Source organism: Schistocerca cancellata, chromosome 2, assembly GCF_023864275.1.
Source record: "Schistocerca cancellata isolate TAMUIC-IGC-003103 chromosome 2, iqSchCanc2.1, whole genome shotgun sequence".
NCBI classification, from domain to species: domain Eukaryota; kingdom Metazoa; phylum Arthropoda; class Insecta; order Orthoptera; family Acrididae; genus Schistocerca; species Schistocerca cancellata.
In genome coordinates, this window is record NC_064627.1 from 944792831 (window position 1) to 944819236 (window position 26406).

Below are 26406 nucleotides of genomic sequence, written 5' to 3' on the forward strand. Positions count from 1 at the left end.
AAATTTGAATCACCAGTTTTCTCCAACGATTGCGAAAACATTCTGTTGGCACCCACCTACATAGGGAGACATGATCATCACGATAAAATAAATCAGGGCTCGCACAGAACAATTTAAGTGCTCGTTTTTCCTGCGTACCATTTGTGAGTGGAGCGGTAGAGAGACAGCTTGAAGGTGGTTCATTGAACCCTCTTCCAGGCACTTTATTGTGAGTAGCAGAGTAGTCACATAGATATAGATGTACATCTAGGGCCGCCAGGTTCATCAAATACAAATTCTGCTTGAAATTGCTAACATTATCTATATGTATGGTGTACATGTACAGTTACAATAAATATTATTATTCATCACATGAAACGTAAATGTAACATTAGTATGGTTTCCAATAGGTCATTTAGAAAAAACTTGCCTTTAGCCCCTTAACATAAAATCTCCAGTTATCTCATTTTTATTATTTTGACAAAAACTTAAAATCCTTGGGCATACTTGGGCAACTTAAGAACACACCTTCGAAAAATAAAACCCCCAAATATATCCATTTCAGCACTGGTAAGTGTTTAGCAAGCAGAGAGTATCCGGTGCTACATTTGTAACCTTGCTGTTGTGGTTTGGTTGATATCATTGCCACTAGTTATCATCTTTACTGTGTGCAGCTTTGGACACTCAGCAACAAAGAGCATTCTTTCTGACTCTCTTCTGTATTGTTCTCTAGGCAATGCTTTCAAAGAAGGATGGCTACAGTGATCCTGAGTTTGAAACAGAATTTAGCAGCTCAGGAAGAGAGAGGGGGAGGGTGTGATATTACTTCATTAGAGACTGAAAGTGAGGACAGCTGATCAGTTGAGTGACAATTGCTTATTAATGCTTTGTGATAAATACATCCACTGTGATCCTGCCAGCTGCTCCAAGATTTATCTTCACAGGAAATCATTGTGAAATATATGGTTAGATTTCATAGCTTCAAAGAAACTAAAAAATGACTTCAGATTTCAGGATTTTTGGTCAAGATGTGTGAGTATACTTGGGATTTTAATATTGGGGCTCTTCGAAATTTTGTAACTCATTATTTTGAGCTTTAAAGCTATCTTCAGTTGTCTGTATGTAATGTCATTCATTATAGGATGTTTCTCATTAATACAAAAATATTATTTTTTGGAACATATTTTTTTTTAAATCAATATTTTAAGGGGTTAATCCAGTTTGCCTTCATTCTAGCCTGCTGTACTAAAATGTGTTGTTCCATCATATATGGTGCTGTATTTACCCCAGTATCTGGAAATATGCTGCTGCAAAAATAAAACACGAGAGAACAAAGCAATTTTTATAGGAATGTATTTTTAGGAACTTTACAATTTTCGTCAAGAGATATGCAACATAATATATAATTAAACTAAATTTTGTTTTTTAGGACTAAATGAAATTACAATACAAATGATGAAAATGAAACGTTATCTATCTGAATCATACTGATACAGACTACCCATGTGCTTACAGCTTAGCCAATGAAGCAATGATGTACAACATCAAAATAAATAATTTAATGCCTCAAATGTCAATGAATTCATTGAATAACTTTATGATCAGTCTTAGAACGAAAAATCATATGTCCAGTCACAGGAAAATATTTTTACATGCAACTGCATTTCGCGTGTCAGAAGTACCCCCACTTGTGCCAAAACTTGCTCCAAACAGCAGAATACCTCGAGAGCGACCTCCACGTGGAGGACAGATTTCCCTTCTGCCCCTCTTCTGCTCAGTGGAATAACTGATGGGTACAACACACTTCTCAGTGTCTGCAGGAACTGCATTGTCAGTTGTAACAATCAACTGTTTCTGAAAACTTTCTTCAATGTTATTTACATTGCTGTGCTTCCTCTGATACAAAAGTTTCTCATCATCACTTTCAGCAGGTGAGACAATGTCATTTGCTTGTCTGTTCCCCTCTGTTACACCTGGTGGTACATCCTCAGTGTTTTCAACATTGCTAACACTCTCCCTGTCACTTTGCTGGACATAAGGTACAAAGCTACCTTGCATGTGGGAGACCCTTTCCTCAAAGCTCTCGATAAGTTGTAAATTGTCATTCTTAGCCTCATTATTGGATTCTTTGTACTTAGTGCTTTTCTTCCACCCTTGGCAGTTTTTGTTGTCTAAACTGGGAGTTACAACCTCTTTTCTCTGGAATGACTGGGAAAACTGGCCAGCATAATTAGCGGCATGGCCTCCTATAACATGCCTAGAGTTTAGCATTCGTTTGTTGCTGGTACCACGTTTCCACCCTGGAGAACCAGGGCCGCTGTGGAAACTAACACCAGGGACATATAAAATCCCACCCCGCCCTTGGCCACTCCACACACTGGTATCTTCAGCAGGTTTCTTCGAACTGTCAGGTTTTCTTATATTTGTCGTGTCCAGAAGCCTGCCACGGCCTCGACCACCCCAGCCTCCTTCAGAACCGCTGACACTGAGAAAGGCTCGTTGGGATCCATCTGGTTCTGAGGAGTCATCCGCAGTCGAATTGGAGCGCTGTGACTGTCGACGCATGTCCGCCCATGACAGATGGCCACCACACCTGTTAGCACTACGTAAGGTTGATGGGATCTGATTGGTGCCTTTGTTTGCACGAATGTTGCTCCTTTTTTTGCCATGAAACCCCTCTACAAGCTCTTGGAGTCCACTTATATCAGTCTGTTTACCTGGCCGACTGGTTAGGAAACCAGTGTCCTGTGGAGAACTGGGAGCAGAGTCACCATACAATCCGCTGCCAACACTGCTTCCACTGATTTGTTCAGATCTGTAGATGGCATCTTTTGCACGACCGCGGCCTCGGCCTCGGCCTCGACCACGACCACGACCAAATTCAGGAACACCGCCCCGGCCTCGCCCAAAGTTACAGCCAGAGCCATGGCCAGGTCCAAGTCCAGGTCTACGGTGATTACCAAGGTTGCCTTCATCTCTCTCTTTAGTCATCACTCCAGTGGAAGGCTGTGAAATCAAAAGAAATAAGGTGCAAAAACTTGTTCACACATAATTAATACATTACAAATAGCAACGTGGACTGTAGACATCATATGAAATAAACTATCACGTTCTAAAGCAGAACAGAAGCTGATAGGAGATACTCATAATGACATGAATTGACTAATTGTGAATTCAAGCTCTTATATTTTTTCTGATCTCTGTTTGAGGGGGTTTAGAAAATCTGAAATCTGCGAATATTTTAAGGGAAAATATGGAAATCTTTATTCCACTCATGAGAAATTATAAACAAAATATAAGGAGTCAAATGAAAACCAGACATGGAAAGTAGTGAAAAAAACTGTATTATTTCGAAAGTAATAGCCATAACGTAATATATCTATCTCACTGTGGGACAAAATGTCCAATGCCTTCATGAAAACATTTTCACAGTTTCCCACTGAACCGTGATTGTAACCAGGCGTGGTTTTCTTTGTCCAAATCATATTGACAGCCATGAATGTATTTCTCCTGGGACCCAAAAATATGGAAAGCAGCCCCTCACACATCCTCCATGCAGTCCCAATCTCCCCCATGTGGTTTCCATATTTTTGAAGCCCTGAAGAAAGACATTCATGGTTGTCAGTTTACTTCAAATGAAGAGATGTATGCCTGGGAATAATCAGGGTTCCGAAGGCAACAGTTAAGATTTTTGGCATCGAGAAATGATAAATATGGTGATGTGCTGAGCAATCTGTGAAGGTATCAAATCGTCCGTCCCTACTCCCTACCTCAGTATACACGAAGTAGGTGAAGTGCATAATTAAATTCCTTTTGGTAAAAGTTATATTCTGCTGTATAATGAAATACTAGGAAACAGGAAAGTGATTTTTGTGAGTGTAAAGACTCAGAAATTATTTAACTGAAAGATTAATTTTCGTAATTAGTCTGCATGGGATATTTAATGAAGTTATTGCAACATTGTTAATCTACATAGTGAATGTCATTGAACTACACAAAAAAAACTCAAAATTAGTTACAAACCACGGCGTGCACACATTATTCAACATGTAAATGTCACTGCAGATATTCGGATTTGGGATATGACATGTTCGACATGCCTGCCATCATTGTCGACGAAGTGGCGCAAATGAATAGAGAAATTCAGCATCACTTGCTGAAGTATCGGAACATCGATGCTGTCGATGGCATTCTGAATGGCTGTTTTCAGCTCAGCAATGGTTTTGGGGTTATTGCTGTACACCTTGTCTTTGATATAGCCCACAAAAAGGAGTCGCATAAGTTCATATCCAGAGAATATGGCGCCCAATCGAGGCCCATGCCTGTGGCCTATGGGTACCCCAGAGCCTGAATGCGGTCCCGTAAGTGGTCCTCTAGGACATCAAACACTCTCCTGTTTCGGTGTGGTCGAGCTCCATCTTGCATGAACCACATCTTGTCGAAATCAGGGTCACTTTGGATACTGGTGATGAGTTTATCTTCCAGAACCTTGGCGTACCGTTCGGTAGTCGCCGTGCCATAAAGGAATATCGTACCGATTATTTCGTGACTGGACACTGCACACTACACAGTCATCCGTAAAGGGGAGAGAGACCTCGATCGCGAAATGCGGATCCTCAGTCCCCCCAAATGAGCCAATTTTGCTTATTGACGAACCCATCCAAATGAAAGTGGGCTTCGTCGCAAAACCAAACAGCACAGATAAATTGGTTGTTCTATTCAGTCACCGCACTGGTACCATTCCGAACCTATCTCAAAAAGAAAACGCACTCTACTTTTTTTCCTCCATTTTATTATTTCATTTCAGTATCCGCTCCACGGATTATTACTATTTTTCCTCAGTTTGAATACCGTTCTCAGTGACATCTCCTTGATCTCGGGTACTGGCCCATTAACCATCGGTATCCAGGCAACCGTATTGTTTATTATTATTATTTGCTTTCGTTATGCTGAGCAAAACTTCGCTTCAAAGACGATTTCGTATCGCGAGCGGTTAACACTGTGATATTGTCGCAGAAGAAGGCGAGTAGCGCCGTGTTGTAGTGGTTATGATACTAAACTGTTGCATGAAGGGTCGTGAGTTCAAAACTCACCTGTGCAGTACAATTTTAATATCTATATTCGGTTCGGGTACATTCTAGAAGTATCCACAATGTCAAGAATCATTGTACTGGAATGTTCTGTAGCTGTATATATACTGTATGTGTTCTGGCCGGAGGCAGTTCGCTCCCCACCCTTGTATGTGCAAGTGTTGAATAAACCTTCGTTAAGTGAAGTTAGTGTTCGTCATTCATCTCATTATACCTTCTTCTACATGAGATTATTCTGGTGGAGGCGCCGGGTACTGGACCTTGTGTTAGCGCACATTATCGACGACACAGTGGCTCCCATCAGGCCACGACAGAGCCGCCGTTTACGTGGCGAGAAACCCGAGTTCGAGCCATATTCAACAGATCGCAGTCTATCGGAGACAGAAGAAGAGGACGTCACGCTGACAGCAACTGTTTGCCACCACGTGAGACATCCTTCCGGGTTCTCTGGTCACGATGGCCAAGATCCAAACAAGTGGCTGAAGGTATATGAGCGTATAGTCAAATCTAACAAATGGGATGACACTGTGTGTTTGGCTAACGTATTTTTCTACTTGGAGGGCACTGCCACGCAATGGTATGGGAACAACGAGGAGTAGTTCACAAGCTGGGAAGTATTCCAGGCGGAACTGCGCAAGTATTTCGGCGACACACAAGTGCAACGCTGAAGATAAAGTGAAGGGCACAGCGTCCAGGAGAAACTGCAACAGCCTACATTCAAGACGTCTCGGTGCTGTGTACAATAGTGATGCCTAGAATGAAGGAGGAAGGTACAGCTGAACATCCCATGAAGGGTGTTGCTGAGGACATGTATCAAGCCCTACTCCTGAAGGAGATTTCGACAGCAAACGACTTCATTAAATGGTGCCAGTATATCGAGACAATGCATCAAGAAAGAATTACATGCAAGAAGTTTGAGCGGCTTCCAAACGTCGTATCGATGTCTGTGATGGAGGAAGCAACTGATTTCACAAGCGTTCTTCGTTAGATAGTGAGAGAGGAAGTTCAGAATGCACTTGTATTGCACGGCGAGCAAAAACCCGAGACGCTTCAAGAGGTCATAAGGGAGGATGTGGAACAGACAATGAACCCAATCTCTCGTCCTTCATTTCCTTTTAAAGCGGTGAAAAAGTCGAGACCCAGGCGGAGTTATGTTCCTACATTGTCACATGAGGAACATGTTTGGGCACCAAGGATGACTCACGTCTGGAGGACCCAGGATAACCAACCAGTATGTTTCCACTGCGGAAGACCGGGGCAAGTTGTGCGCTATTGTCGAGAAAGGCGGCGGATATTTGATGACGCCCGCGCCGGAAGACAACAGACCGATCTTAGCCCACGCCAACTCCGGGACGACGAAGATGAACAAGAAGGTGTGGGTGCAGGACGACGTAGGTCACCATCGCCGCAAGCTAGCAGTTGGAGAGGGCGCTCCCCAACACGCCCATCAAGGTCTCCATCGCCGTTTAGAAGCTCCAGCCGATCACCTAGGCGCCGCAACCTGGAAAACTAAAGGGTGCGACCTTCCTTGGAGGTGAGCCCGCAGAAGAGAAAAATCCTCCGCCGTCAATCACTACAAAATGATAGGAAACTACTCCGATATCCTCATGGATGGCCGACCAGCTCAAGTTCTTGTGGACTCGAGGTGGAGCATCATATTCATTCATTTCAGAGAAGTACCGTCGCCAGTTGCAGAAAACCGTATTCGTCGACAGCAAAAGTCTCTGCTGAAGGTGGCTAATGGGAAACATGTAAAACCTACAGGAAGATGTACCATTCATGTGGGTATAAGTGGCCATACACAGCCCTTAGAATTCATTGTCTTACAAGAGTGTAGTAATGACGTCATTCTCGGATCGGACTTTTAAAAAAGCTTCTCAGGCAATTATAGATTGTGGTCGCTCGAAGATTATGCTAGACGAGATGATATACTGTGGACAGGAAGATGCGCATCCGAGTGTGTGGAGACTGTGTGTGCTGGATGAAGTGATCATTCCTGCAGTCAGCGCTAGAAAGGTAACTGTCAAGTGTCATAACTTGGTCATCCTAGCCTCTGTCGTCACGTTTAAGAACGGGTTCCGTTAATTGTGGATAGTTAACTGTCGCCGAGAAACGCAGATCCTTCCAAGACGCATGTGCATAGCAAACGCTGAGCCGTTAACTGAAGAACAGCTGAGCATCATAGAAACTTCCCATGCCGAGCCTGCGGGCGAAATTAGCCCTACCACTACGAAACAAGATCTTCTAGCTCGACTGTCACCAGATCTCACTAATGAACAACAGAAGAAGCTACTTGCCATTCTTGAAGAGTTCTCTGAATGCTTCAATCCACAGGTGAAGAGCAAATTTGACAAATCGACGGTGAAGCACCGGATTAGCACTGGAGACCATCAACCAATAAGCCAGAGAGCATACAGTCTGTCAGCAACGGAACGTCGAATAATTTGCGATGAGGTACAGAAAATGATGAAGAATATCATTCAGCCTTTGCAGAGCCCATGGTCGTCACCAATGGTCCTCGTCAGAAAGTAGGATGGCAGTTGGCGCGCTTGTGTTGATTACAGGAAGCTTAATAAGTTAACTAAAAAGGACGTTTACCCTCTTCCACGAATTGACGATACACTAGATTGTCTGAAGGGGACTAAGTTTTTCCCAACCATGTACATTTATTCGGGATACTGGCAAATCGAAGTAGATGAGGCTGATCGTGAGAAAACTGCATTCATCACCCATGAGGGCCTGTATGAGTTTAAAGTAATGCCGTTTGGTTTCTGTAATGCTCTAGCAACTTTTGAACGGATGATGGATAATCTTCTAAGGCATCTGAAGTGAACAATGTGTCTTATTTAGATGACATTATAGTGTTCTCAGAGACATTTGATGAATATATAAAAACACTGAGGGCCGTTCTTAAGTGTCTCCAACAAGGCGGACTGAAACTTAATCCAAGAAAGTGTCTCTTTGGAGCAAAAGAATCACTTGGACACCTTGTGTCAAACGAAGGTGTGCGGCCAGACCCAGCGAAGGTGGGACCTATAATGGAATTTCCTATTCCTGAAAGTATTAGAGATGTGAGAAGCTTCCTCGGATTATGTTTTTATTACTATCTTTTAATCAAAGAGTTTTGTATCAAAGCCAGGCCACTCCAAGAATTGTTAAAAGCCGATGCTAAATTTATCTGGTGTGGTGCTCATCAAGATTCTTTCGATGTGCTGCGAAAAGCTCTGATGACTGACCCTGGACTTGGTCTGAATGATGAGAGAGCACCTACAGAACTACATACAGATGCTAGCGGGTATGGTATCGGTGCTGTTCTGGTGCGAATTTCGGATGGAAAAGAGAAGGTTATAGCCTATGCTTCTAGGACACTTACAAAAGCCTAGAGAAACTCCTCAACTACAGAAAGATGATGTCTTGATGTGACCTAGACCATGTGCAAGTTTCGACAGTATCTCTATGGAAGGCCATTCACAGTTGTTACAGATCATAATTCACTTTGTTGGTTGACAGGTCTTAAGGATCCCAACAGGACGACTCGCCAGGTGGGCACTACGTCTTCGAGAGCATGACATTACCATAGTGTACAAAAGTAGATGAAAACACCAAGATGCCGACTGTCTCTCAAGAAACCCTGTGCAAGACCATCAAGACTTTGATGAAGATGGTGACTGCCTCGCTGCACTCCAGGGTCTCTCTGCTGAGCAGAAGGACGCCAAGATATCTCAAATTATGCTTGCCTTAAATCGGTCAGAGGATGTGAAAGGACAATTTAAGGTAGTTAATGGATTACTTTACAAGAAAAACTTTGATCCACTTGGAAAGAGGTGGCTACCAGTGTTTCCTAAACACACGCGCTTAGATGTTCGAGGCCGGATATTTAGGATTTAAGACATACGATAGACTCCACAAGAGATTTTCCTGGCCAGGTTTATTTAGGAGTGTCCGTCACTATGTGTCGCACTGTCGAGAATGCCAGTGGAGAAAGGCAGTTCCTCAGAAACCACCTGGCCGACTCATACCAATCCATCAGCCGAAACGCCTTTCCAGCGCGTTGGGATTGACCTCGTCGGACGATTTCCAACGTCTGGTAGTGGCAATAGATGGATTATTGTTTGCACTGATTATCTGACTTAATTACGGATCGAATCTTGTGACAGACATAAGCCGTCAGTGCAACATTACTCATCACATGACTGCCTACCACCCGCAAACCAACGGGCTTACTGAATGCCTTAATGAGACCTTGGCCGACATGCTATCAATGTTCGTCAATGTTGAGCAGACCAACTGGCATGAGGTACTACCTTTCATGATGTTTGCCTACAACACCGCCAAACAAGACACCACAGGATTTACGCCATTTTTCCTGGTGCATAGGCGTGAGGCGACGACGACGATGGACACCGTGTTTCCGTTACATCCTGATGACGTGGACGACGACTACATCGGCCAGGTGTTAACCAGAGCTGAAGAAGCTTGGCAGTTAGATCTACTCCGCACGCTGCAGACTCAAGAAAACGATGGCTGAAGGTATGACGCAAGCCACCGCCCTGTTGTCTACCAGCCCGATGACCTCATCTGGACCTTCACTCCTGTTCGGAAGGTTGGTCTCTCTGAGAAGGTCCTCAGGCGCTACTTAGGACCTTATAAGGTTGTAAGACAGTTGTCTGATGTTGCTCATGAAGTTGAAAATTTCGACCCCGACACAAGACGACGAAAGATCAGAGATACGGTCCACGGCCTTCGAATGAAGCCCTATAAGGATCCTGCAACCAAGGGTAAATTCGAAGCTCCAGCGACAGGCAACAAGAGGAAAGGTGACGAAGAGCCAGCCTAGCGGCAAAAGAAGGTGTAGGAAGATCACCACGAGGGAGAGCATCAGTCATCGGGAGTCGGAGTATGCAGGACCGATGACTCGTTCCCGGACTAGGACGACGTAACACCGAGACGCTGTTCTCTTAAGGAGGTAACGATGTCGCAGAACAAGCTGAGTAGCACAGTGCTGAAGTGGTTATGATACTAAACTGTTGCATGGAGGGTCGTGAGTTCAAAACTCAGCTGGACTGTACAGTTTTAATTTCTGTATTCGGTTCGAGTACATTCTGGAATTATCCACAATGGCAAGAATCATTACACTGGAATGTTCTGCAGCTGTATAGTGTATGTGTTCTGACCGGAGGCAGTTCGCTCCGCGCTCTTGTGTGTGCAAGAGCTGAATGAACCTTCGTTAAGTGAAGTTAGTGTTCGTCATTCATGTAATTACACCTTCTTCTACATGAAAATATTATGAAATATGTACCACCTCGAGGCACTCGTCTAAAAACTCATGCAGTCACATATCACCAAATGTGTCCAAGTTGAAAACAATTTCTTGGTGTCAGTATTGGGCAAATTGTCTTATATATATATATATATATATATATATATATATATGTGTGTGTGTGTGTGTGTGTGTGTGTGTCCACACGGATATGTATTGTACAGTTACTGATCTCAGGACTCCATTAACCCAAAAGAGACATACTGTCTGACATTGTGTCCTCCTCTTCATCACCTATTCATCACCTATAGCCCAAGGCCACCTCAACAATCTTTCTCCACGTATCTCTCTTCTCCGTTTTCCCTTCCATCCTCGTATCTCTATCTTAGTAAGGTCAGCCAAAAGACTGTCCAGTGATCTTGCTCTTGATTGGGCCTTCCTTCTGGTGGAATACAACCTGCCTTTATTACACGTTTGGGCATCTTGTCATCTGTCATTCTCTCCACATATCCTAACCAGCATCTTCTTCGTTATTTATTAAATTTCACTTTATCTTTCCTTTGTATAAGCTGTTGTAGACTACTGGCCATTAAAATTGTTACACCAAGAAGAAATGCAGATGTTAAACGAGTATTCATTGGACAAATATACTATACTAGAACTGACATGTGATTACATTTTCACGCAATTTGGGTGCATAGATCCTTAGAAATCAGTACCCAGAACAACCACCTCTCGCCGTAATAACGGCCTTGATACGCCTGGGAATTGAGTCAAACAGAGCTTGGATGGCATGTACAGGTACAGCTGCCCATGCAGCTTCAACACGATACCACAGTTCATCAAGAGTAGTGACTGGCGTATTGTGACGCGCCAGTTACTCGGCCACCATTGACCAGACTTTTTCAGTTGGTGAGAGATCTGGAGAATGTGCTGGCCAGGGCAGCAGTCGAACATTTTCTATATCCAGAAAGGCCCGTACAGGACCTGCAACATGCAGTCGTGCGTTATCCTGCTGAAATGTAGGGTTTCGCAGGGATCGAATGAAAGGTAGAGCCACGGGTCGTAACACATCTGAAATGTAACGCCCACTGTTCAAAGTGCCGTCAGTGCGAACAAGAGGTGACCGAGACGTGTAACCAATGGCACCCCATACCATCACGCCGGGTGATACGTCAGTATGGCGATGACGAATACACGCTTCCAATGTGCGTTCACCGCGATGTCGCCAAACACTGATGCGACCATCATGATGTTGTAAACAGAACCTGGATTCATCCGAAAAAATGACGTTTTGCCATTCGTGCACCCAGGTTCGTCGTTGAGTACACCATCGCAGGCGCTCCTGTCTGTGATGCAGCGTCAAGGGTAACCGCAGCCATGGTCTCCGAGCTCACAGTCCATGCTGCTGCAAACGTCGTCGAACTATTCGTGCAGATGGTTGTTGTCTTGCAAACGTCCCCATCTGTTGACTCAGGGATCGAGACGTGGCTGCAAGATCCGTTACAGACATGCGGATAAGATGCCTGTCGTCTCGACTGCTAGTGATACGAGGCCGTTGGGATCCAGCACGGCGTTCCGTATTACCCTCATGAACCCACCGATTCCATATTCTGCTTACAGTCACTGGATCTCGAACAACGCGAGCAGCAATGTCGCGATACGATAAACCGTAATCTCGATAGGCTACAATCCGACCTTTATCAAAGTCGGATACGTGATGGTACGCATTTCTCCTCCTCACGCGAGGCATCACAACAACGTTTCACCAGGCAACGCCGGTCAGCTGCTGTTTGTGTATGAGAAACCTGTTGGAAACTTTCGTCATGTCAGCACGTTGTAGGTGTCACCACCGGTGCCAGCCTTGCGTGAATGCTCTGAAAAACTAATCATTTGCATATCACAGCATCTTCTTCCTGTCGGTTAAATTTCGCGTCTGTAGCACGTCATCTTCGTGATGTAGCAATTTTAATGGCCAGTAGTGTATTTCAGGCTTGCTGCTTCTCTCACGGGCCAATAAATTTTTCGTAGGATTTTACTTTCAAATGTCCTTAGTTTTCATGTCTGCTCCTGTCACCGAATACATTTATGAGCCATATGTACCAGCTGATTGCACAGGGGAATATTACACTTTGAACCGGACTGTTCTTGTAGTTAGAGAATTCTTAAATACCTATACCTATGCATAATAAGACTGTTTCCTTTTTTTATCCTTCTCTCTAATACATGTCTGATACTATAACTAACGTCGCTGTTTAAGAGCACACCTAAATAATGGAAGCACCTGACGGCTTTATAACATTTATTAGAGGCCTTCCGGTGATGTTCTTGCCGTTGAACTGGACATTACCATGTATTTAGTCTTTTTTCGTTTACCGTAAGTCCAATTTTTGCTCCTTCTGCTTCCATTATTTCATACATTTTTTAAAGATTGTTTACGTCTCCTGATACAATTGCAATATCATCCGCATATGCACATACCTGACTGGATTTTTATCGCTACTGTTGCTCTCTTGCCTGTTTTTTTTGTAACAGACTAAGCAGTGCTACACTAAAAAGGACTGCAGATATACCAACGCCCAACTTCACTCTGCCTGTGAAGTTAAAGCTCTTGATCACTTTGTTGTTCACTTTTATTTTCGTTTCCTTCATTGTTAAAGCGCAGTGTGTTACTTGGCTTGTGAATAGTTAATCGTCATAACTTCAGAATTTGGGGGGCAGTGCATCCACATGAAGTTATTCAGCATCAACGTGACCCTCCCAATGTTAATGTCTGGTGCTGTTTGATGGAAGATCTTGTGATTACAATTTCATTTTTGTAGAAAAACAAAAAACGGGGACGTTTACTGTGACATGCTGACAGAGTTCGTCTTTCCCCAAATGGACGATATTGAGGCGGAAAAGGGGGCTTGTGTTTTTCCAAGACGGCGTCTAACATCTTTACAGTAACATGTGCGTTCGGCTCTTTAAACTTGATTTCCAGGAAGGTGGAGAGGCAGAGCTGGCCCAATACCTCGGCCACCACGAAGTCCAGACTTCACCCCACTAGACTTTTTCTTTTGGGGCCACATAAATTGTACAGTGAAATGATCAGAGACATCAATCATTTACGGGAAAGAATCGTCGCGGCGTTTGGGACAGTTACATCTGAAATGTTGGTGAATACGTGGCGAGAAGTGGAATATCGTCTTGACGTGTGCAGCGCAACAAATGGATCCCACGTTGACGCCTACTAACATTAAACACAACTTGAAGGAATTCTCTTTCGTGACATGTACACATTGATGTAATTTTTAATTAATTTCCCCATTAAATTTGTACTTAAAACTAGGGAGTTCTTTCACAAACACCCTGTATTTCTTGACGGTTGTAGTCGCCGCAGTGTCTGTTCAACTTTGCATCGTAATCAGGATAACGCAGGTACTGCAATATCTTATCGTACCGTATCCTGCAATGTTGGTATTTCTGCGTTTCCCGTAAGTCAATTGCCTCTATATTCTCCTCCGCTTCTTGTGGGTCTCATTGATACCTGGTCTGACAAGGTGAGTTGGTACTGAGCGTATCTTCAAAATCTTCTGCCCATTACTGCAATATTTTTGTTCGTCACTATCTTATTATTTCTATTTTTGAACTTTTTCTTTCAGTTATTACTTTTTCTTTCCCTTACATATGCTATGAGCATTAGAAAATTTTTTATACGCCTCCACACTACTTATTGTCTCTCTCCGTAGCATGCTTGCTGCATTTTTATGTTCTAGTGCCAATCTACAACCACCTTCAAACCAATCGCTCCTTTATTTTCTTTGTATCCTAGTTGTTTCCTCTGTTGCGTTTTTCAAAGCTTTCTGGATCCTGTTTCATCTATATTCACTTCCCACTGTTTCCTCGCTGGCTGTCAGGACATCTTTCGTTTTTATTTTGTATGCTTTTACGCTTACGGGATGACGCAGTAGCTGTACATTCCAAATTGCTTTTCGTTCCCATTTCGGTTTTATGTATTACAGCTAACTATCTCACTACGGCTTTTACAGCATGTTGTTGTTGTTGTTGTGGTCTTCAGTCCTGAAACTGGTTTGATGCAGCTCTCCATGCTACTCCATCCTGTGCAAGCTTCTTCATCTCCCAGTACCTACTGCAACCTACATCCTTCTGAATCTGCTTAGTGTATTCATCTCTTGGTCTCCCTCTACGATTTTTACCCTCCACGCTGTCCTCCAATACTAAATTGGTATCCCTTGATGCCCCAGAACATGACCTACCAACCGATCCCGTCTTCCAGTCAAGTTGTGCCACAAGCTCCTCTTCTCCCCAATTCTATTCAATACCTTCTCATTAGTTATGTGATCTACCCATCTAATCTTCAGCATTCTTCTGTAGCACCACATTTCGAAAGCTTCTATTCTCTTTTTGTCTAAACTATTTATCGTCCACGATTCACTTCCATACATGGCTACACTCCATACAAATACTTTAAGAAACGACTTCCTGACATTTAAATCTACACTCGATGTTAAGAAATTCCTCTTCTTCAGAAACGCTTTCCTTGCTACTGACAGTCTACATTTTATATCCTCTCTACTTCGACCATCATCAGTTATTTTGCTCCCCAAATAGCAAAACTCATCTTCTACTTTAAGTATCTCATTTCCTAATCTAATTCCCTCAGCATCACCAGACTTCATTTGACTACATTCCATTATCCTCGTTTTGCTTATGTTTATGTTCATCTTATATCCTCCCTTCAAGACACTATCCATTGCGTTCAATTGCGCTTCCAAGTCCTTTGCTGTCTCTGACAGAATTACAATGTCATCGGCGAACCTCAAAGTTTTTATTTCTTCTCCATGGATTTTAATACCTACTCCGAACTTTTCTTTCGTTTCCTTTATTGCTTGCTCAATGTACAGAGTGAATAACATCGGGGATAGGCTACAACCATGTCTCACTCCCTTCTCAACCACTGCTTCCCTTTCATACCCCTCGACTCTTATAACTGCCACCTGCTTTCTGTACAAATTGTTAAGAGCCTTTCGCTCCCTCTATTTTGCCCCTGCCACCTTCAGAATTTGAAAGAGAGTATTCCAATCAACATTGTCAAAAGCTTTCTCTACGTCTACAAATGCTAGAAACGTAGGTTTGCCTTTCCTTAATCTTTCTTCTAAGATAAGTCGTAGGGTCAGTATTGCCTCACGTGTTCCAACATTTCTATGGAATCCAAACTGATCTTCCCCGAGGTCGGCTTCTATCAGTTTTTCCATTCGTCTGTAAAGAATTCGCGTTAGTATTTTGCAGCCATGACTTATTAAACTGATAGTTCGGTAATTTTCACATCTGTCAACACCTGCTTTCTTTGGGATTGGAATTATTATATTCTTCTTGAAGTCTGAGGGTATTTCGCCTGTCTCATACATCTTGCTCCCAGCTGGAAAGAGTTTTGTCAGGACTGGCTCTCCCAAGGCCGTCAGTAGTTCTAATGGGATGTTGTCTACTCCCGGGGCCTTGTTTTGACTCAGGTCTTTTAGTGCTCTGTCAAACTCTTCACACAGTATCGTATCTCCCATTTCATCTTCATCTACATCCTCTTCCATTTCCATAATATTGTCCTCAAGTACATCGCCCTTGTATAGACCCTCTATATACTCCTTCCACCTTTCTGCTTTCCCTTCTTTGCTTAGAACTGGGTCTCCATCAGAGCTCTTAATATTCATACAAGTGGCTCTCTTCTCTCCAAAGGTCTCTTTAACTTTCCTGTAGGCGGTATCTATCTTACCCTTAGTGAGATAAGCCTCTACATCCTTACATTTGTCCTCTAGCCATCCCTGCTTAGCCATTTAGCACTTCCTGTCGATCTCATTTTTGAGACGTTTGTATTCCTTTTTGCCTGCTTCATTTACTGCATTTTTATATTTTCTACTTTCATCAATTAAATTCTATATTTCTTCTGTTACCCAGGGGTTTCTACTAGCCCTCGTCTTTTTACCTATTTGATCCTCTTCTGCCTTCACTATTTCATCCCTCAAACTACCCATTCTTCTTCTACTGTATTTCTTTCCCCCATTCCTGTCAATTGTTCCCTTATGCTCTCCCTGAAATTCTGGACAACCTCTGGTTCTTTCAGTTTATCCAGATCCCATCTCCTTAAATTCCCACCTTTTTGCAGTTTCTTCAGTTCTAGTCTACAGTTCATAACCAATACATTGTGGTCAGAGTCCACATCTCCCCCTGTAAATGTCTTACAGTTTAAAACCTGGTACCTAAATCTCTGTCTTACCATTATATAATCTATCTGATACCGTTTAGTATCTCCAGAGTTCTTCCATGTATACAACCTTCTTCCATGATTCTTGAACCATGGGTTAGCTATGATTAAGTTATGCTCTGCGCAAAATTCTACCAGGGGGCTTCCTCTTTCATTTCTTAGCCCCAATCCATATTCACCTACTATGTTTCCTTCTCTCCCTTTTCCTACTCTCGAATTCCAGTCAGCCATGACTATTAAATTTTCGTCTCCCTTCACCAGCTGAATAATTTCCTTTATCTCATCATACATTTCATCAATTTCTTCGTCATCTGCAGAGCTAGTTGGCATATAAACTTGTACTACTGTAGTAGGCGTGGGCTTCGTGTCTATCTTGGCCACAATAATGCGTTCACTATGCTGTTTGTAGTAGCTTACCCGTACTCCAATTTTTTTATTCATTATTAAACCTACTCCTGCATTACCCCTACTTGATTTTGTATTTATAACCCTGTATTCACCTGACCAGAAGTCTTGTTCCTCCTGCCACCGAACTTCACTAATTCCCACTATATCTAACTTTAACCTATCCATTTCCCTTTTTAAACTTTCTTACCTACCTGTCCGATTAAGGGATCTGACATTCCACGGTCCGATCCGTAGAACGCCAGTTTTCTTTCTCCTGATAATGACATCCTCTTGAGTAGTCCCCGCCCGGAGATCCGAATAGGGGACTATTTTACCTCCGGAATATTTTACCCAAGAGGACGCCATCATCATTTAATCATACAGTAAAGCTGCATGCCCTCGGGAAAAATTACGGCTGTAGTTTCTCCTTGCTTGCAGCCGTTCGCAGTACAAGAACAGCAAAGCCGTTTTGGTTAGTGTTACAAGGCCAGATCAGTCAATCATCCAGACTGTTGCCCCTGCAAGTACTGAAAAGGCTGCTGCCCCTCTTGAGGAACCACGCGTACTGATCTGAATCACCGTATGTACCCCTGCAGCTCCGTACACATGACTGTCATGGCATACTGTGTTTTAATAACGCATGGTCTATTTGGTTAACTACTCCATTTACACTTTATTTCCATTTTCCAAGATACGTTCTTTTGTGTGAAAAACAGATACTCTTTATGAGTAAATTATTTCTAGTAGTAAACTACTCGTTACTTTCTTCATGTAATGGTTATCTCCCTGAATACTCCTCCACTTTCATTTTGCTTAACATGCGCATTAAACTCTCACAAAACTAGCAGTACGTCGTCGTTTTCTACTTCACTACTTATACTTTCAAGGTCATCATAAAAATGTTCTTTTCATCCTCTTACTGCTTCCTCTATGGGTGTGTATGCTGGTACCATCGTTACATTCCCGCATTTTCCCTTTATTATTTGCGAGTCTCATTTATATGTTCAAATTTAAAAAAAATATCGTAATTTCTTTTGTTGTTACAAATCCTGCCCCAGATTAACCTGCTGTTCTTTCTGGCCCACTTTACACCAGAGAATACTAAGGCATATCTATCTAACCTTGCCCTTTGCATCTTACTTCTTGTAGTGTCACATTATTTGACTTAAACCTCATGGTCTCCTCAGCTATTTTTTCTTTCATTTTTCCACGTCTCAACATCGTTCATGAATAAGAAATTACTAAATGCCAAATCATTTGTCCTGTTTCTTTGCTGAAATCGTGTTCTGTGTGTTCCATCCCTTATTCGAGGCTCCTGCGGTTCCGCAATATATTTTTACATCGTGGGATTGGTCCCACGCCCCAACCCCCACCCTCGAGGACACAGATTTTTTACGCTTTTTCCCACTAGGAGTGTTGGCCTGCCTGCACTATGATGTCGGCCACACTTTGCCTCCTCTGCTGTCTGTTCGGCCACGGAGGCCCTGCCATTAGCTTAACTACCGCCGACACAGCCAGCCTACAACTTCTCTGAAACAAACAAATCTTCCCGCCCGACACCGACGACTGTGTCTTCGATAAGGCAGTGTGCATGAGAGAGGTCTGACATCGGTGACGGCGTGACAGCATGATTGTTACCAACACAGTCATGAAACAATGACAACGGAAAAATTTATAGACTTCCGTATTACAGTGACGTCACAATCCTTTTCATGTCTCATGGATATCAGTTGTATTTTGTCACTGATGATAACTCGGGCCACACATTTATTTTCCTGTTTTAACGAGAAAATGGCTTGGTTCAAATGGCTCTGAGCACTATGGGACTTAACATCTGAGGTCATCAGTCCCCTAGGATTTAGAACTACTTAAATCTAACTAACCTAAGGTCATCACACAACACCCAGTTTTCACGAGGCAGAGAAAATCCCTGACCCCGCCGGGAATCGAACCCGGGAACCCGGGCGCGGGAAGCGAGAACGCTACCGCACGACCACGAGCTGCGGACTTTTAACGAGAAAACAACGCAATCTTTTATAAAAGAGTATGGACATTTGACTAGTTGTAGGGCAGGCAGAGGCAACACGTGTTACTGTAAGAATAGTAGGAAAGTATCATTCATTAACAGGAGAGAGACCTTACAAACCAACAGTTTCTCTAGTGTTACTTATCAGCCTCGCAGCCGTAGCATAAAGTCGAGATATAAATGGTTCAAATGGCTCTAAGCACAACGGGACTAACATCTGAGGTCATCAGTCCCCTAGAACTTAGAGCTACTTAAACATAACTAACTAAAGGGCATGACACACATCCATGCCCGAGGCAGGATTCAAACCTGCGACCGTAGCAGTCGCGTGGTTCCGGGCTGAAGCGCCTAGAACCGCTCGGTCACCGCGGCCAAAGTCGAGATACAGAAGGTTCAAAGAAAAGCTGTGTATTTCGTCATATGATCGTTCAGGATCATCAAGCAATTCATTATTTTCACAAAAAACGTTACGAAATGACGACAATGGTAAAAATTACAGACAATGGAATTTATACAGAGTAGAACATACAATGACGCTCTTCCCGCGAACCATTACCAAATGGGGTGGGGGCCAAGATAATGGAGGATTGTGTGGTGTACCCTCCGCCACACGCAGTACTGCGACGTTTGAAATTTAAACGCGAATGTGAATTTATTTAAATGAAGGCAAGTGAACATTTTCATGAAAGTTGAGGTAAGCACTTTAATATAATTTCATTAGTGTTTCAGCTTTGTTTGTGGTCCAAGATCAAATACACAGGTTAATTCAGCTGTACCTACCACGTCGTTTTATGCAACCCGCAATACTATTCCTAGCCTTGGAAAACAACACGTGAGATTTTCATATTCTGCCGCTTGTTGCGGGCTAACTGTTAGAGCTAGAGAAAAAACCAACAGGACGTTTTAGTAGGAAATCGAATGTACGAGTAGTTAAATTTTGCACTGGGATACGTTTTCGCTGGAGCTGTAGTTTTCAAGTTATTTAAGAAAAAACGTAGAAAAGTGATCCTCAAACGCACCTTTACTCCACAACCGGTCTGAATTTCTAGTACGTTGTTCGTGGCACTCATGCAACCACCGTACAAATATTTGCGACTGCACGAATTAAAATTCGACTTTTTTTTGTCTTCATTGACTGGACTTGTTACACCACCGGCTTAGTCAAGAATTTAAAAATTGTAAAACTGACGTTTTGTAAAATTGACCTCACAAGTTTGTGAATTTTAACAGCTTAAAATAGAAATTACATCGTTTTAGTCGTCTGGCCCTCTGACTATGAAACTATTCTGTTTGTAAGCTCTAAGTTTGGATCGAATTGTCAATGTTATTTAGTTCTGGCGTCACGGTCACAAAAATCATATTTCTTTCGTTACCCTCACTGGCACATTTAAATTAATAATGTGAACGAAACAGCCGACTATACTGGTGGTGTAATAGCTCAATCAATAAAGACCAAAACAGGTCAAACATCAGGAACCCTCCGTAGGAGGGAGTGCCACGAACAACGCACTACAAATCCTGACCGGTGAGGGATGAGTGCAGGTTGGAGGTGCTTTTGAATGTCACTTCTCTATGTTTTTCTTGAATAATTCGAAAACGGAGGCCTCCAGCGAAAACGTATCCGAGCAGAAAACTGAACAAGAGGCGTCCAAAGGAAGAAAAAAGTTACGAACCAAGACTGTGGGTGTAACTGAAGTCTGAAAGCAATTCGAAAGCCTTGACGCACAACCATCCCACTGTTTCACGAGGGGTTCCTTTCTCCCAGACTTCTTGTGGCTGTGCCAGGAGCCAGTAGTCGTCCATCCCTTCAGATCGTCGTCAGGGTTGAAGCGCTTCCCTTTTGATTCTTATTTTTATTTTTTCTTTAAGGTCAGGCCGGACCGTACAATCGCGTCCCTAAATACTCACTACATTATCCCAAACCGCCATACGCAAATGTCAACCGGTTTGGTAGTTACAACGTCTCGTACCTTTTCATTTTAACACTCTTTATACATTAAATTTACTACAGAAAGGTCCTTTCATTTTTTTCTGTAGAACTAATAGTTTGCGCGTAGCGACCGAGAAAATATGACTCCAGCCCGCACGGTTTCTGGAGGCCGGATTGATCGTTAACGAGTGGATAAGAAGCAGCGAGAGGTAGCGTCGCACTTTTAGCGGTGAATTTTGATATGGAGAACGGCGGTAAAAATAAAAATGGTTGAGCACCTGCTTCGCATGCAGAAAGTCCTGTGTTCATAGAATTGTGGGTTGCCTAATTGACGTCGGTGGGTGTAGCTGATTCACTCTGTACGAAGAAGTTTAGCGGCATTTATATTTCCAGAAAGAAATCTTACTGAGGCACGCCCACAGAATTAGTCTCCATGGATAAGAGACGTTGACTACACACATTCCACACACGTGTTTCAAGCAATGCGTTTAAAATTACGCATAAAATTTTTCGTATGCTTTCACATTATACTGTCAACTTCAGGAACTGGATGGTCTACTGTACAGAAGTTAATAAAATAAAAGAACCTTGTCGAAACCGGACATGGATCATGATTAGTCTTACCCATCATTTAAAAAAAATCTACATAAGACATTCGGTAAAGGCTACAGCTCAATTGTTTGCTGAAATCGTCAATGTCGTAAACGTCGTTGTTCTGATCCGAACTCTACTGGTACCTTACGCAACCATAGTACAAAACACCCACTGTCCAAAAGTGCTACCGAGCGAGGTGGCGCAGTGGTTAGCAGACTGGGCTCGCATTCAAGAGGACAACGGTTCAAACCCGCGTCCGGTCATCCTGATTTAGGTTCAGGAAAATGCCGCATGGTTCCTTAGAAAGCGCACGGCCGACTTCCTTCCCTAATACGATGGGACCGATGACCTTGCTGTTTGGCCCCTCCCCCAAATCAACCAACCAAAACTGCCACGTTAAAGTGTCCGCATAATACGAGGGTAATCCAAAAGTAAGGTCTCCTATTTTTTTATAAGTACGTATATACAGAGATTTGTTTATTTCTAAAATGGTTTACATCAGTACAGCTTGAACATTTAGCTATTTTTCGACATAATCACCATTTCTGACGATGCATTTTTGTAGACGCGGTGGCAGTTTTTGTATGCCCATGTCAGCTCGCCGCCATGCTGTTCAGAAATTTATGAACCTCTTCTTTCACCTCGTCGTCGGAGCTGAATCGCTTTCCGGCCAAATGTTCCTTTAATCTAGGGAACAGGTGATAGTCACTGGGTGCCAAGTCAGGACTGTAGGGTGGGTGGATGATGATGTTCCACTGAAACTGCTGCAGGAGAGCAACGGTTTGCCGAGCGATGTGTGGGCGCGCGGTGTCCTGGAGAATGTGTACGCCCTTGCTCAACATTCCTCTTCTCCGGTTCTGAATTGCCTGTTTGAGTTTTTTCAGAGTCTCACAGTACCTGTCAGCGTTATTTGTGGTCCCAGCGATTCAGCTCCGACGACGAGGTGAAAGAAGAGGTTCATAACTTTGTGAACAGCATGGCGGCGAGCTGGTATGACATGAGCATACAAAAACTGCCACGGCGTCTGCAAGTATGCATCGACAGAAATGGTGATTATGTCGAAAAATAGCTAAATGTTCAAGCTGTAAACTGATGTAAACCATTGTAGAAATAAAACAAGTCTATGTAGTTATAAAAAAATACGAGACCTTACTTTTGGGATTAGCCCTCGTACATGTGGAGTGGCCGTAAAGATAAATCTGCTTTCGCAGTGCAGTTCCATAGAGCGCGTTGTGTCTTCTATCACGAACGGGATAATACTGTTGACTCTGGACACACGTCGAAGAACCTCGTCATTTCAAGTGTATACCGTGCGCGCAACATCACTTCCAAGGATTGTCCGCATCGAAAGTTGCTAGCGTAACTGGTGTATACCACAGCGCCCTTATTTGAGTATTCAGCCGCTATCGTGAGACAAAACATTTAAGATGTATCTCGTAGTGGTTGCCCGCGAACAACAGCTGATGACCGCCATCTTTTTGGAAGCAACTGGGCAGACTTCGACGGCGCAGACAGCATGCAACCGTCTCCACGAAACAGTTTGGTCTCTTAGCCCCAGAGCCTTTAAAGAATCGGACCCTAATGTATTAAACAGCTCCAAACTTTTGATTACTTTACAATTGCGTTAATGTGTTAAATGTTTGACGTTAACCATGTATGCGAGTAAGTAGCAGTTTTCAAAATGTTTGAAATTACGGGTAAAGTTTGTTGCAGTGCTCTCATCCTCAAATACTGAATGAATATTATCAGAGCATTTGCACGCGGCGAGTTACACTACCTCAAGATATACAGTTTCTAACAGTAACACTTTCCTTACTGTGCTAAACTTCTGACATAAGGCTGTACCTCTTAATGGGTAGATTATTACAGCATTTTAAATTCTGTCGTTTATTATGCGAAAAGCCGAAAATCTTAAATTTTGTGCCTCTTCCAGAGGCAGTTCTTAGCTATGCAAACTGCAATATTATGATTCAAATGATCGTTTTGTTCAATCGACATGATTATGAAACTGATTTGTGAAAGAAGAAATCTAATGGAATGTCACGTAAATACAATAATAATATTACTTATTTCACTATTGCTGCGCCATCGAACTAACTTTGCTATTGTACTCAAAGTTGATTGATTTGAGAGATAGGAAAGTGTATTGTTCGGATGGTGACAAGTTCATTAAATTTAAAATCTGCCTTTAGCACTTTTCTCAATATACAAAAAAAAACAGTGTTGTCATTTAAAAACGATTGGCACGCGGTGATAAGGGGATAAACGTACTCGATGGGGCGTGTGTTAAACACGACATCCCCTTACGCAGCAAATAAAGATCGCCAAACCGCGTGCCAAACTTTTTTTTTAGGCACATTTTAAATTTCATGAACGTTTCAACATCCAAACTATAAACTTTCCTATCTCTCAAATCTAACAACTTTCAGTACAATAACCAAGATAGTTCGATGGCGCAGCAACAGTGAAAAAAAAAAAAAAAAAAAAAGCCAGCATCGTTATTGTACTTACCTGACATTCCACTCTTCCTTCACAAATCAGTTTCATAATCATGTCGATTGAAGAAAATGATAAATTAAGCATTAAATTTTAATCATAATATTGCCATAACTTCCTCACTTGCCTAACACAGCTGAGCTTCGACAGCTCTCTCTACATTGTCTGTTCCACTGCGCCCTCACGCAGCTCAAAGATACTCACTTAACTTCTGCAATACAGCTTACAACCACGCTGCTCGCTAACAATCGATTCAGATACCAAAATTTCGTATACCAAAATTATACATCCCCCCTATCAAAGGGAACAACCGAAAGAAAACACCCGATTCAGTCGCTTGTAGCTTTACGTAGCGGTTGGGCAATTCGTTCATTCTTTTTAGTGAAACCAATCTGTGGAGGCAACCGAATGAAAACGGTTGACGCAATACGGTGCATTCAGTTCCGGGCAAAAACAACCAGTCGTTTTGTCATTGTTAAATCGTTATTGTTGATTTCGCTCTTCTCGCCTGTAGTCACTGTTACTGCCACCCCCATGATTGCTTTTTATCGACAAGTGCCAATAAGTAGCTCTTAGTTCAGTTTCTCGTTCACTTCTGTGGACAGGGGTTTTCTTAATAGGGAACTTGGTGTCTGGATCAATATGCGGAAACACTTAGTAGTGTGGGAAATGGAAGAAACCATATGACTAAATAAAGTGATCCTCAGTATACATTCAATGCGATATACAGGGTGTTACAAAAAGGTACGGTCAAACTTTCAGGAAACATCCCTCACATACAAATAAAGAAAAGATGTTATGTGGACATGTGTCCGGAAACGCTTAATTTCCATGTTAGAGCTCATTTTAGTTTCGTCAGTATGTACTGTACTTCCTCGATTCACCGCCAGTTGGCCCAATTGAAGGAAGGTAATGTTGACTTCGCGAGTACTTGTGTTGACATGCGACTCATTGCTCTACAGTACTAGCATCAAGCACATCAGTACGTAGCATCAACAGGTTAGTGTTAATCACGAACGTGGTTTTGCAGTCAGTGCAATGTTTACAAATGCGGAGGTCCCAGATGCCCATTTGGTGTATGGATTAGCACGGGGCAATAGCCGTGGCGCGGTACGTTTGTATCGAGACAGATTTCCAGAACGAAGGTGTCCCGAAAGGAAGACGTTCGAAGCAATTGATCGGCGTCTTAGGGAGCACGGAACATTCCAGCCTATGACTCGCGACTGGGGAAGACCTAGAACGACGAGGATACCTGCAATGGACGAGGCAATTCTTCGTGCAGTTGACGATAACCCTAATGTCGGCGTCAGAGAAGTTGCTCTGTACAAGGTAACGTTGACCACGTCACTGTATGGAGAGTGCTACGGGAGAACCAGTTGTTTCCGTACCATGTACAGCGTGTGCAGGCACTATCAGCAGCTGATTGGCCTCCACGGGTACACTTCTGCGAATGGTTCATCCATCAATGTGTCAATCCTCATTTCAGTGCAAATGTTCTCTTTACGGATGAGGCTTCACACCAACGTGAACAATTGTAAATTTTCACAATCAACATGTGTGGGCTGACGAGAATCCGCACGCAATTGTGCAATCACGTCATCAACACAGATTTTCTGTGAACGTTTGGGCAGGCATTGTTGGTGATGTCTTCATTGGGCCCCTTGTTCTTCCACCTACGCTCAATGGAGCACGTTATCATAATTTCATACGGGATACTCTACCTGTGCTGCTAGAACATGTGCCTTTACAAGTACTACACAAAATGTGGTTCATGCACGATGGAGGTCCTGTACATTTCAGTCGAAGTGTTTGTACGCTTCTCAACAACAGATTCGGTGACCGATGGATTGGTAGAGGCAGACCAATTCCATGGCCGCCACGCTCTCCTAACCTCAACCCTCTGGACTTTCATTTATGGGGCCATTTGAAAGCTCTTGTCTACGCAACCCCGGTACCAAATGTAGAGACTCTTCGTGCTCGTATTGTGCACGGCTGTGATACAATACGCCATTCTCCAGGGCTTCATCAGCGCATCAAGGATTCCATGCGACGGAGGGTGGATGCATATATCCTCGCTAACGGAGGGCATTTTGAACATTTCCTGTAACAAAGTGTTTGAAATCACGCTGGTACGTTCTGTTGCTGTGTGTTTCCATTCCATGATTAATGTGATTTGAAGAGAAGTAATAAAATGAGCTCTAACATGGAAAGTAAGCGTTTCCGGACACATGTCCACATAACATATTTTCTTTCTTTGTGTGTGAGGAATGTTTCCTGAAAGTTTGGCCGTACCTTTTGTAACACCGTGTATAGTATCTACAAGGATGATTCATACTATGAAATTATTATAATTAAAGAAATTCATAGAAAAATTAATGAACGATT

At 42.9% G+C, this 26406-nt stretch overlaps 1 protein-coding gene across 1 annotated transcript in view; it reads right to left on the reverse strand.

Moving 5' to 3' along the window:
* Window positions 1–1335: 1335 nt before the first annotated feature.
* Window positions 1336–26406, reverse strand: part of LOC126148912 (uncharacterized) — a 71315-nt gene continuing 46244 nt past the window's right edge. The window contains exon 2 of the mRNA XM_049915784.1: window positions 1336–2985. Coding sequence (XP_049771741.1) covers window positions 1612–2985 — 1374 coding nt within the window. The 3' untranslated portion in view covers window positions 1336–1611. The remainder of the gene's footprint in view (window positions 2986–26406) is intronic.